At 39.4% G+C, this 12,676-nt stretch overlaps 1 protein-coding gene across 1 annotated transcript in view; it reads right to left on the bottom strand.

Annotated features, from left to right (window-relative positions):
- The window catches only part of LOC136867415 (lisH domain-containing protein ARMC9), a 93,423-nt gene extending 80,996 nt beyond the window's left edge, over window positions 1-12,427 (bottom strand). The window contains exons 1-2 of the mRNA XM_067144613.2: window positions 12,287-12,427; window positions 12,023-12,086 (exon numbers count right to left, since the gene is read on the bottom strand). Coding sequence (XP_067000714.2) covers window positions 12,023-12,086; window positions 12,287-12,342 — 120 coding nt within the window. The 5' untranslated portion in view covers window positions 12,343-12,427. The remainder of the gene's footprint in view (window positions 1-12,022; window positions 12,087-12,286) is intronic.
- Window positions 12,428-12,676: the final 249 nt, after the last annotated feature.

Raw genomic sequence — 12,676 nt, 5'->3', positions numbered from 1 at the left:
CCAGAGAATCAATAGAATAGCAGACCCGCTTCTCCCTGACGAACAGTTCGGATTTAGAGCCGGGAGATCGACTCTGATGGCAGTGGAATGCCTCCTCCAAGATATTCACGAAACAACCAGAGAAAAGCAAGGCAAAATGTTCGTAATATTTATTGACTACTCCAAGGCTTTTGATACAGTAGATAGACAGAAACTTGTTAGAAAACTAGAGGAAATCATCGGTCGTACCTGGCTCACTAGACTAGTTGCCAACATACTTGCGGAGAACTATATCCAAATAAGCGACAATCTCTGCACATCAAGATGGATTCGGCAGACAAATGGGGTATTACAGGGGGACCCACTAAGCCCTCTGCTGTTTAACATCTTCACACAGGATGCAATAAAAGAAATTAAGAAGCAAACACGAAAGGTTAACGCGTACATATATGCGGACGACATGGTTATTGCGTCTGAGAGTAAAGAGGAACTACAAGTTGCCATGGACTTAATTTTGGAATGGGCAGAAGATAATAAAATGGACCTTAATGCAAACAAAACAGAATTGGTTGTTTTTAGGAGGGGAGGAAAATTATCTAGAGGCGATTACATCCTGTGTAAAGGACAAAAATTGCGAATTAGTAACCAGTACAAATATCTAGGGATCACAATACAGGTAACAGGAACAACATTCACAATACACCTAAAGGAGAGAATCATCGCAGCTATACGAAGCATTAGTGATATCAAACATCTTCCACAGCTATCCTTGGAGACAGCCATGGCTCTGTTTAATACGAAAGTTGTTCCAACAGCCATATATGGTCTAGAGCTAATATGGGAACACCTCTCAAAAAGACAACTGCAAGAGCTGGAAAGTTTGAAGGCTAGATTCTTGAAGAGAGTTTTATGCGTTTCTAAATATACATTATCAAGGCTAGTATACGTTCTGGCAAAGGAGACGTACTTCATTGAAGACATAAGACTTAGATTGTTACTCTCAGCGACAAGGAGTTACAGAGAGCTGCTACAAGAACTGCAAGCAAAGAGGGCTATGATATGGGACGAGTTTTACTCAACTGATGCGATGTTAAACAGGGACTGGACACGTGGTGGATATGACCTGAGGCATACAGTGACCAGGTTTGCCGTACACGGGTTCCACCATAAGGTGTGCAGAACCATGAAATTTCACAAGTCAGGACCGGGTTGCGTATGTGTCTTCTGTGACCAACGATGCGGCATATACCATGCTATCGAATGTGTCCATAGAAAAGGAAGCTTGACACAACTGTGTAAATAACTGATCATGTTTTGCAAGCATTGACTGCATATTATCACTATTAGTGATATACATCTAAGTGTATTTAAGTGTATATATCATGACCATTTGGTTGCAATACTATTATTATTATTATGATCCAGAAATGGAGAGTGATATTGCAATGGCAGAGGTGGAAATGGCTGTTAAACTAACGAAAACAGGAAAAGCAGCAGAAATGGATGAAATATGTGTGGAAATGATAAAGGCAACAGGACCTATTGGTCTACATTGATTATATAAGCTGCTAAGGTGTATATGGAAGAAAAAGCAAGAACCTGAGGATTGATGTAAAGATGTAATAATACCAGTATTTAAGAAGGTGACAGGAAGGTACATGACAATTATCGAGGAATTACACTGTTGTCACAAGTAGCCAAAATATTGGAAATAATAAAAAGGAGGATGAGAGGAAGGGTGGAAAGAAATTTGGAAGGAGAGAATTTTGACAGGGCAGGTCAATAATAGACCCTATATTCACCATGAGATTACTGATGAAAAAACAGTGGGAACATGGAAAAGATCTGGTGATGATATTCCTTGATCTAGAGAAGGTATACGATACTGTTAATAGAGAAACAGTGGGGGAAACCCTGGAGAGAAAAGAATGTGGAAGGCAATCAAAGGAACTAGTGAAAGCAATGTACCGTATAAGAATTATTCGAACTGTGTCCACACACCAGTGGGGAGAACAGATTGGTTTAGAAACCAAATTGGACTAAGACAGGGAAGTATATTGTCTCCACTTATGTTTATAATAGTTAAGGATGAAATTCTAAAGGAAAAAAAGGCAAGATATGGATGGGGATATGAAAACATTGTTGTTTGCAGATGACATAGTGATCTGGGGAGTCAACAATACTGAAGTGCAAATCCATCATCATCATCATCATCCTAAACCATCTCCAGTTTCCCGGGTGTGGTATATGAGCCTCCTCCATCTCATCCTATCCTTGTACCATTCTTCCTCCACCAACTTGTCCCAATCATGACCTCTCAGCAGTACATCGCTCTTAACTAAATCTATCCATTTCCTTCGTGGCCTTCCCAAGGGTCGTCTTCCTTCTACCTTTCTGTCAAATTCCTTCCTTGCAGTTCTGTTTACTGGCATCCTCTTCATGTGACCAAACCACTTCAGTCTTGATATCTGAATCTTATTGAGGAGAGAATCATCTATTCCTACTTCTTCTCTAATTTTCTCATTCCTAATCTTGTCTCTCCTGTTTTTCTGGATCATAGTGCATAGGAATTTCATTTCAGCTGCCTGAAGTTTGGAATTATCTCTATTGGTCAGTGTTGTGGTTTCGAGACTGTATGTAAGAATTGGTGTATAATAGGACTTGTACAATGTCATTTTTGTTTTCATGGGTATTTGCTCATCCCACAGCAGGTGTCTTACCTGGTGGTAAAATTGTGTTGCCTTATTGATTCGATTGTTCACCTCATGTTTTGCTACGTTGTCATTTGATATAACGCTACCCAAGTATTTGAAAACTGGAACGCTGTCCAGTTGAGCTTCATTTAACATGACTATTGGTTCTGCTCCTTCCCCATACACTTTCATCACCACCGTCTTGGTCTTGCTGATGTTTAAACCATATTTCTTAAACTCCTTATTCCAGCTTTGTATTCTCTCTCCCAATTCCTCTTCTGAGTCACTCCAGATCGCAACATCATCTGCAAATGTGAAGGCTTTGATATCTCCATGTTCTTTCCTTTTAATAGATTTCATTACTACATCCATTACAATAATAAATAGAAGTGGTGACAATGAGCTGCCCTGCTGCACTCCTCTCTTTGTTTCAAACCAGTACGACAAACCACATCCTACTTGAATACATCTTCTGTTTCCACTATACAACATTTTCACTTTGTCTATAAGGCTGTCTCGCACTTGAAGTTCTTTCATGCATTGACAAATTCTTTCCCTTGGTACACTATCGTATGCTTTCTCAATGTCCAAAAATATTAAAAATAAAGGCTTGTTCTTCTCCCAGTATTTTTCCATTAGCATCCTAATTGCAAATATAAGGTCTGTAGTTGACCTACCTGGTCTGAAACCATACTGCTCTTCTTCCAAAATTGGTTCAACAATATCTCTGATTCTGGTCTCTATTATTTTTTCCAATATTTTCAGGACATGAGACAGTAGTGTGATACCACGGTAATTAGTACATTTTCGTCTGCTTCCTTTCTTGAACAGAGGTACAATGATGCCCATCTTCCAGTCCTCAGGAATAGTATTTTCCTCCCATATCTTGTTAAGCAGTCTGTAGAGCTACTGGATTCCTGGAATTCCTGCTGCTTTCAGCATATCTGCACTTAGTTCGTCTATGCCCACTGCCTTTCCTTTCTTCATGCTCTTGAGCGCATTTTCAACCTCAAGCCATGTAATTGGTGGTTCAGTTGTGGTTCCTCGGCTTGGCTCTCCTTATCCGTTGTTACGTTTTCTGTATCTCCATTCAGCAGCTTTTCGAAATAGATCTTGAGTTCTTGTTTAATTTCTCCCTCTTCTTGTGCCAGAGTTCCATCATCACGTTCTATTGCTTTTATGGTCTCTTGATCCCTTCGCTTGTTTTTCACTACTCTGTATAGCAATTTCATATTTCCTCTACTGTCCTCTTCCAGTTTGTCTGCAAACTCATTCCATTTCTTCTCTTTTTCTTCCCTTCCAATGTTCTTTACAGCAAGTTTCTTGTTCCTGTATACTCCTTGAAGTCTTTGTATTTCTTGTTCATTTCGTTCTTGTCCCTGTTTTTGTTTTTCCTTGTCCAGTGCCTTCTTTATTTGGTTTCTTTCTTTCACCACTGTTTTCACTCTATCATTCCACCATGGTGTCTCCTTTTTTCTTTTGATAGAACTTGTAACTCCACATAGATTTTTGGCTTCTCCCACAAAGGTGTCTTTGAAGGCCTTCCATTCTTCATTAACGCTGGTTACTTCACACTTAGGCAAACTCTGTTGAATCCTTAGTTTGTATTCTTCCTTTATTTGGACTTCTTGCAACTTCCAAGTTTTAACCCTTGGTTTTTTCGTAATAAGTTTCTGCGTTTCTTTTGCCTTATGTTTGAAGTCTACTACCAACAATCTGTGGTCACTGTCCATGCTTTCACTAGGGATGACCTTTACATCTGTGATGTACCTGCCACCATCTTTATTTGTGATTACGTAGTCAATCAATGTTCTATACTAGCCATCCCAACTGTACCTTGTTATTCTGCGACTGTCTCTTTTTTTGAAGAATGTATTTTTGATTATAAGATCATTTCTTTTGCACAGATCTAATAGTTGTTCTCCTTCTGGGTTCCTTTGTCCAAATCCATGTGGACCAATGATGTTCTCGTACCCAAGTCTGTCTACCCCAACTTGCACATTTAGATCTCCAATAAATCCAATAAATGACAATATTTAAAAAATATGGTATGAAAATCAGTGTGGAGAAGAGCAAAACAGTGGTGAGGACCAGAGAAGAAAGAGGAAAAGGAATCATTCAAAAAATGAAGGCATTGGTAAAAGAAAGGGAAGGGCCATGAAGGGTGTGAAACTGAAGACTCTGCAGGCCTCGTAACCTTAATGCTGTCGGGTTGGAACAGAATAAGACTGTCTAAAAAGCTACATAGGACATGTTTCGACCTAGCCTAGAGGTCATCATCAGCTGAAATAACATAAAGAAGGAAGGCATACACATATCCCTAGAAGAAATGTATGTTTATTACAGGAGAATCTATGAAAACTGAAGCTTCTACTAATCCTGGTTTGTCACTGAAATATCTGAACTGTTTGGAAGATGCAGGAGAGATCCAGCAAGTCCTCAGAAGAAGAACAAAGGAAGCATAGTTCCAGTTTTCATTACAGAGAAGAAAAGTCGTAAGGGGCGCAGGAAACACTAGTGTCGCCAAACTAAAGAAAAGATCAAAGTACAGCACTCAAAAGGTAAGTTGTCAATGACATAATGCTTTTCTCCACAGCATGCAAAGTTATAAACAATGATTTCTAGTACAAGGAGAGGCCTGACATAATTCTTTTCTCCAGTGTTCAATGCGTTCAATCTCAAATTTAGGAAAAAAATGGCATATTTTGACATAATGCCTTTTTGCTCCGACTGATTCAATTGAAGATGCAATTAGTGAAGATCTCCAGAGACCTGTATCCTGGACTGTGCTGTATGCTGATGATATATTGATGGCCATTGAGAGCAAGTACAGTACAGTACTGTACAAGTACAAATATGGAAAAACTGCCTCAATGAGTTTGGCCTGCACCTGAATTCAAAGAAAAGAATATTTAACCACAGACTTGAACAAAAGGGGTACCATTAACATCAATGGTACTGACTTCCAGAAAACTGAGATTTTAAATATCTTGGCTCGACAATTGCTGAGGACAGGACCCTTAAGCCAGAAATAGCCAAACACATACCCAATGCTTGGCTTAAATGGGGGACCATGATTGCTGTACTCTGAGATTTCCAGACCAGCTTAAATAAAAAATATACCACTCTGTCATCTGTCCAGTAACTCTCTACAGTGCGATTTGCTGTGATGAAGGGGGGGAGATGCTACAGTGGACATCTGGCCTGACACTTCTTGATCAAGTGATAAACGAAGTACACGTGCAATATGCAGCGACTTCAAATACAGAGATGATGATGGAAAGCCTTCCGTGCTGGTACAATCACATACTTTGAAAAGAGGAATCAACTGTGGCAAAGAGGAATTTTGCACTGCAAGTTGACGATAAAGGATCAGCAGGAAGACCAAGCCAATGGTGGTTTTGTACCCTGCACAATGATCTCAAGATTACAGGCCTACAATGAGATCAGGCCCATGAGCATACCAAATGGCAACATAGAGCTAAAGTAGAAGACCCTACCTCAGAGTGAGATAATAAATGCTAAAGAAGAAGAATTTGAAAGTGTTACTTTCTTTATACATATTTTCCAAAACAGGCAGGCGAAGGAACACTGTTACTGGCTGATACAAATTCAGCATGGTGTCGCTCCCTGAACTCAACACAGGTACGTTTCACCAACAACTGTGAAACAATAGTTTAAATTTGCACTACTACTTCCCGACCTTCTCTCAATTATATGGAATTCAGTATAGATTTAGCACATTTTTATGGCCGGATGTTTTTTTTTTTTTTTTTTTTTTTTTTGTTTTTTTTTTTGCGTCGCGCCGACACAGATAGGTCTTACGGCGACGATGGGACAGGGAAGGGCTGGGAGTGGGAAGGAAGCGGCCGTGGCCTTAATTAAGGTACAGCCCCAGCATTTGCCTGGTGTGAAAATGGGAAACCACGGAAAACCATTTTCAGGGCTGCCGACAGTGGGGTTCGAACCTACTATCTCCCGAATACTGGATACTGGCCGCACTTAAGCGACTGCAGCTATCGAGCTCGGTGGATGCTGTTTTGATGCCAACCCTATGTGTAAGGATATGTTCATTATTGGGTGTTTCTGTGGTGGTTTGTACAAAGGGGTGTGACGTGTGGTATGTAAATGAAGATATGTATTAAAAATGCAGACACCCATGTTACGAACAAAGTTAAAATCCCCAACCTGGCCAAGAATCAAACTTGGGGCCCTCTGAACCGAAGGTCACTACACTGACTATTCAGCCAGAAACTAGGCACTATTATTATTAATTAGACAGTCTGTCACAAAATAGTGGACTCACAAAGAACCTTCTAAATTGATTTTAAAAGTTTCTCACTTCAAGTACATCGAAAGCACAAGGACGACAACACTGTCAAGCAGGAAATACTCAGTGGGACACAAAACGCATCAAACTTTTAAAATCAAGTTAGAAGGCAACTTTGTTTCTTCCAAAAAGAAGTTGAATTTGTTCCTTCCACGCTGATGGTCATTTCTATGGTCTTTCTTTTAGTCATCTTCAGCTCAAAGTTATTGAACGTATTGTTCGATTCAGTCAAAAAAAAAATTCTGTACTTCAGCTTCTACTTCTCTGCATAACAGCACATCAGCTGCAAGTATCAGGGCATTCAATATATTGTCCATTTTCTTGATAGGCATTATAATCTTGTCCATTACTATTACACACTAGAGTGATGATAGGGCACTTCCTTGTTGGACACCTATCCTGAGGTCTTCCAGACATTCCCTGATCTTGTTCCAAGGGTACTGTTGTAGGCGTTTTCAATTATAGGTGATAAACTTCATGGATTGATCCATATTGACTTTCAATATAGTTAGGCAAAATTTCTTATTTAAAAAATTACAAAAACTCATCCATCTATTCAACACAATATATAACTTACGACATTCACAATCAGTATATGTTTCAACTCTAATTGGGCCTACTTCAGCTGAATAATTCACACAATGATTTCTCAAAAAAAGACAGTAGAAGGGAGAGCTTCTAGTATTCTATGCCCTGCCTTAGCTGATAGAAGTTTGTGCAATTCTAGAAGAAGAAATTGGCAATACTTTTGAGGAGACTGTTTAAGTTCTGAAATGGCTAAGTCTCACTCAACATCAAACTCGGGGCCCTCTGAACTGAAGGCCACAACACTGACTATTCAGCCAAGAAACTGATGTTTTTCAATGCTCAAAAGGATAATTACTTTCCTTAGAAACACTACGAAAGAAAAAAGATTGAGGGCCAATGGAATATCATCATGTGAAAAGTAATTTATGTGCCAAACTGACAATCATAACTCAAAAGTGATAAGACTTATTTTCCAACAAGAGGGAGTGATGACTGAGTTTCAAGTTCTTAAATTCTTTTTATGATTTGCTTTACATTACACCAACACAGACAGGTCTTATGGCGATGATGGGCTAGGAGTAGGAAGGAAGCAGTCGTGGCCTTAACTAAAGTACAGCACAAGAATTTTCCCGTGAAAATGACGATGACGCTTATTTTAAGGGGCCTAACATCTAGGTCATTGGCCCCTGATGGTATGAAATGAAATGACAAAACAAAAGTTATAAATCATCCACTAACCAAAATTTAAAAAATGGCATGAAGGATGAATGGATGGATATGAATCAAAACAATCAGTGGATCCCACCCAAAAACTACCATAAAGAAACAGCGTTACCGACCAAAGGACCACTTCAAAAGTACAATCCTGATGATGATGATGATGATGATGATGATGATGATGATGATGATGCTTGTATTCTAAAGGGGTCCAAACTCCAGATCAATGGCCCCTCATAATGGTACATGTTGCTAGTAAAGTAGAACCATGGTATTTCTCAAGTTGTGGTACTAATCAAAGGTAGCGTAAACTCACGGTGTTCCAAACATTATGGTACTACTCACAAGTATTGTACGTCATACAGGTAACACAGACCTATGGCGTTTCTCACACACTGGCGCCACTCATAGCCAAAGCAAACCGATGATGTTCCTCACCTAGGTGTACTAGTCATGGGCGCTGGTATTACCGTGGTGTTCCTCACATAGTGGGTACTAATCACAGGCAACGCAGACCCATGGTGTCGCTCATATAGTGGTACAACTCACAGGCAATGCCCAGACCCGCGGTGTTGCTCACATGGGTAAAACTCACGGATACTGGAAACCCACAGATGAACCACTCTCTGCTGCTACTAATCACAAACCTATTTCGTACCTAATATAGTGGTACAACTCACAAGTAAATGCGACCCATGGTGTTCCCCACATGATGCTACTAATCAAAAGTAGTTTCATGGTTCTAATTTGATCATCCCTTGGTTGCCCCTTTTAGTCACCTCTCACGACAGGCAGGGGATACCGTAGGTGTATTTTTCGTCTGCGTCCCCCACCCACAGAGGGTCCTGTGAAAATGAGAAACCGCGGAAAACCATCTGCAGGGCTGCCAACAGTGGGGTTCAAACTCACTACCTCCTGAATGCAAGCTCACAGCTGCGGGAACCTAACTGTATGGCCAGCTCGCTCGGTGCGTTTTAAGTACCTTTGCTACTAATCCTCATTACGTCGTCTTTGAATGGGTACTTCTGATGATTTATTGCTTTTAGTTTTAAATGTTGGTGATTTGTTTACAATGTTCAGGTTTACAAGATATTAGAATCATTCCTTATTGACAGTTTTCACTTTACAAAAGAAATATAATATGTCCTCCTATTCAATACAGACACATCTCCATCATTAGACTGAGTAATAATAGTCTTCCTTTGCAGTTATACTGGACTATTATGACTGTATGTATGTAAAATGTTCAGGTTTGTTGGCACAACCAATAGTTGGCAGCTGTCTCTAGTAAATAGTATATCCACGGAGCTGGTTTTAGCAAACTGATATAAAGGCTAAAGAAATTGCAAATATACTATCAAAAAATATTACAAATGCATTTTAACACATTGCTTTGATGTGGCAGCAATGCTAGCTGGAGCACACAGTCTGGCGATTTTCTGGTTTGTTCCAATCAACACAGATTGCTCTTGGGGTCCTAGAGAGGTCAGTTCAAGTCAGAAGCTGTCAGACAGGACACCAGCAATGGAAGCAGGTAGAACATAGAAGTTTCCATATACAAACTCACTAAATTCCCCTCTTTATATCAGTATAGGTAACAAAACATGCTTAAAAGTTGTGTTCAGTAAAATGGTCATCAGACAACTTATTTCAATTCTATGGTCATGTGTGTTACATTTCCAGGGTCATACTTTGGTCCCCTCGAAGTGTGACTATAAGAATACCAATATTGAAGATAAGACTCGGAGGAAACAGCCGTTGGGAAGTTCTCACAATTCAATGTCTGAACAAAAGCAAACCATTATACGATTGTATAGTGCCTCGTTACCACCTGTAGCTATTTCTTGATGGATGCAGTATTCTAGCACCCCTCTTGATACAAGTCATAACAAAATGTTGCTTCCACTGAAGTCACAGTCTCATTTACAACAGTAAGTAGAGAAGATGTTGAAGTATGGGTGGTGCTGAGTAATGACTTTAAGAGTATGGATATTGTGAAAGGTACTACCATACTCATAAGGTCAGCCATGCTGCAATGGCACTTTCTGGCTCAATGGGGAAAGCAATGGCAAACTACCTTATTCCTCATTTTGCCTAGTATGCCTCATTATTGTGCTGCTATTGGTTTTTGCAGTTTACTTATAACTGCATAATCTTCAGTGGTCCTATCTGAAGATGCAGTCGGCAGATAGGAGTGACGACTTGAAGGACAGATATTGTCTTATTATTTGGCACGTTTTAAGCCTCCATGTCTCAGGTGGCGCCGCGCCGGCCTCTCACCGCTGGGTTCCGTGGTTCAAATCCCCACTCTATGTGAAATTTGTGCTGGACAAAGAGGAGGGGGGACAGATTTTTCTCCGGGTACTCCACTTTTCCCTGTCATCTTTCATTCCAGCAACACTCTCCAATATGATTTCATTTCATCTGTCATTCATTAATCATTGCCCCAGAGTGGTGCAACAGGCTTCGTCAGCCGGCACAGTTTCTATCCTCGCTGCTAGATGGGGCTTCATTCATTCCATTCCTGAGCCGGTCGAATGACTGGAAACAGGCTGTAGATTTTCATTTTCATTTGGAAAGTTTTACTCAACATAATGATTAATTATACAATCTGTTAAAACAGTCTTAGCCAGGCTGAGTGGCTCAGACGGTTGAGAGGCGCTGGCCTTCTGACCCCAACTTGGCAGGTTCGATCCTGAAGGTGCTCAAATACGTCAGCCTCGTGTCGGTAGATTTACTGGCACGTAAAAGAATTCCTGCAGGACTAAATTGCGGCACCTCGGCGTCTCCGAAAACCGTTAAGGTAGTTAGTGGGACGTAAAGCAAGTAACATTATTATTATTATCATTATTATTATTATTATTATTATTATTATTATTATTATTATTATCATTATTATTATTATTATTATTATTATTATTATTATTATTATTATTATTATTATTGTTGTTGTTATTGTTATTATTAAAACAGTGTTAAGGTTTATTGTATTTGAAAACAGACGATGTACGAAATCAAAAGTAAGTAGGCCTATTATCCGCGCACTTTTTAGTGATAGATTTTTGTACTCGTTGGAGAAGTAAGAAGGGTTCCGTTAATACTGCCAACTGAATGGAAATGAAATCTGAATTGAATCGATAATATGATCGATCGATATGAATTTTATAAACCTTTATTATTTTAAGCAAACAACTGTGTCACACACACAATATTTTATACTATATAACTTTTCCCGTTGCGAAAAGTGTTCCTAGCATGAATTCTATAGTTTAGCTTTGCTGTGTAAACAACAACAGTACGAGTACTTAAAGTGTACGCCAGATGGCGCACAGCGATGATAAGCGGTTCTTAGTTTGTGTTTCAAAGGTTGCCAATACGAATCTCGAAGATAACCAAAGTCGACCGCTTCAGCACTAGGGTGTAAATCTATCACTAAAAAGTGCGCAGATAATACTATAAGCTAGCTTGTATAGTCCGCGCACCTTGTCTATATGCATGGCTGTTGATAATATGATCATAGGCAAGGACCTATCCAAATGATTTCATAGCCTGTCTAATCTCTCATGAATTGACCAAGATTTGAACCACGGTAGTCATACTAAATTCTGATCAAATTCTGCACTAACTAGAGAGATCAACTCGTTTTCTAAATAGGTAGGGAAAATCTAATACAGCATGCATTTATTTAATTCCCATCAACTTGAAGCCTTGCCTTCAAAGTAATTATCCATTAACTACGTTATTTGTTTTTAAAGGTTCACAGATATTTGCTTACCTCCTGTATTAAACGAATGCAACGCGTCTCTAATTCAATTGCGGTCTCTTCCTTTGCAGTTATACTGGAAAAGACATGTAAAGGGATAAGTAAAAATAAATTGACTGTATTTTCTAGTAGTATAACCTATTCATACAGAACAACAATTCCCATATGAGTAAATCTCAACGAAACATATATTTACAGACATCTATACTCTTCAATTTGCTTTAATTCGCATCGATGAATATATAATGAATAAGATCCCTTTAGCTATAACCTTACTTGGGGCAATCCTCCTCTTGATTTAATTCCCTCAGTGGATTATCTCTTTCCTGCATACTGTAGATTATACATATTTTTTCATCCCTTTATATCGGATGTATCATTTCAAAGGATCTACATTACCCACAAACGAAAGGGAAATAGAAATGCATGTTTACTGCCGCAGTCACGTCATTTTAACACTTCAAAAATTCAACTCAAACGTCAATAAATCAAAGAATAACAACGGTGAAGAGATATCCACAAGAGCAAAGAGTTCCAACAAAGATATTTTTCACATCTCGTAGTAGAGGTGTGACGGTCCAGATATAATGTATGTGACACGACTGGAGCAGTGACACGTTGCCGGTCCAGTGACAAACCGGTCCAACCACATATGGAGCTGAGGAG

Source organism: Anabrus simplex, chromosome 3 (assembly GCF_040414725.1).
Source record: "Anabrus simplex isolate iqAnaSimp1 chromosome 3, ASM4041472v1, whole genome shotgun sequence".
In the NCBI taxonomy this organism is placed as follows: Eukaryota; Metazoa; Arthropoda; class Insecta; order Orthoptera; family Tettigoniidae; genus Anabrus; species Anabrus simplex.
This window is presented reverse-complemented; position numbering and strand designations above follow the sequence as displayed.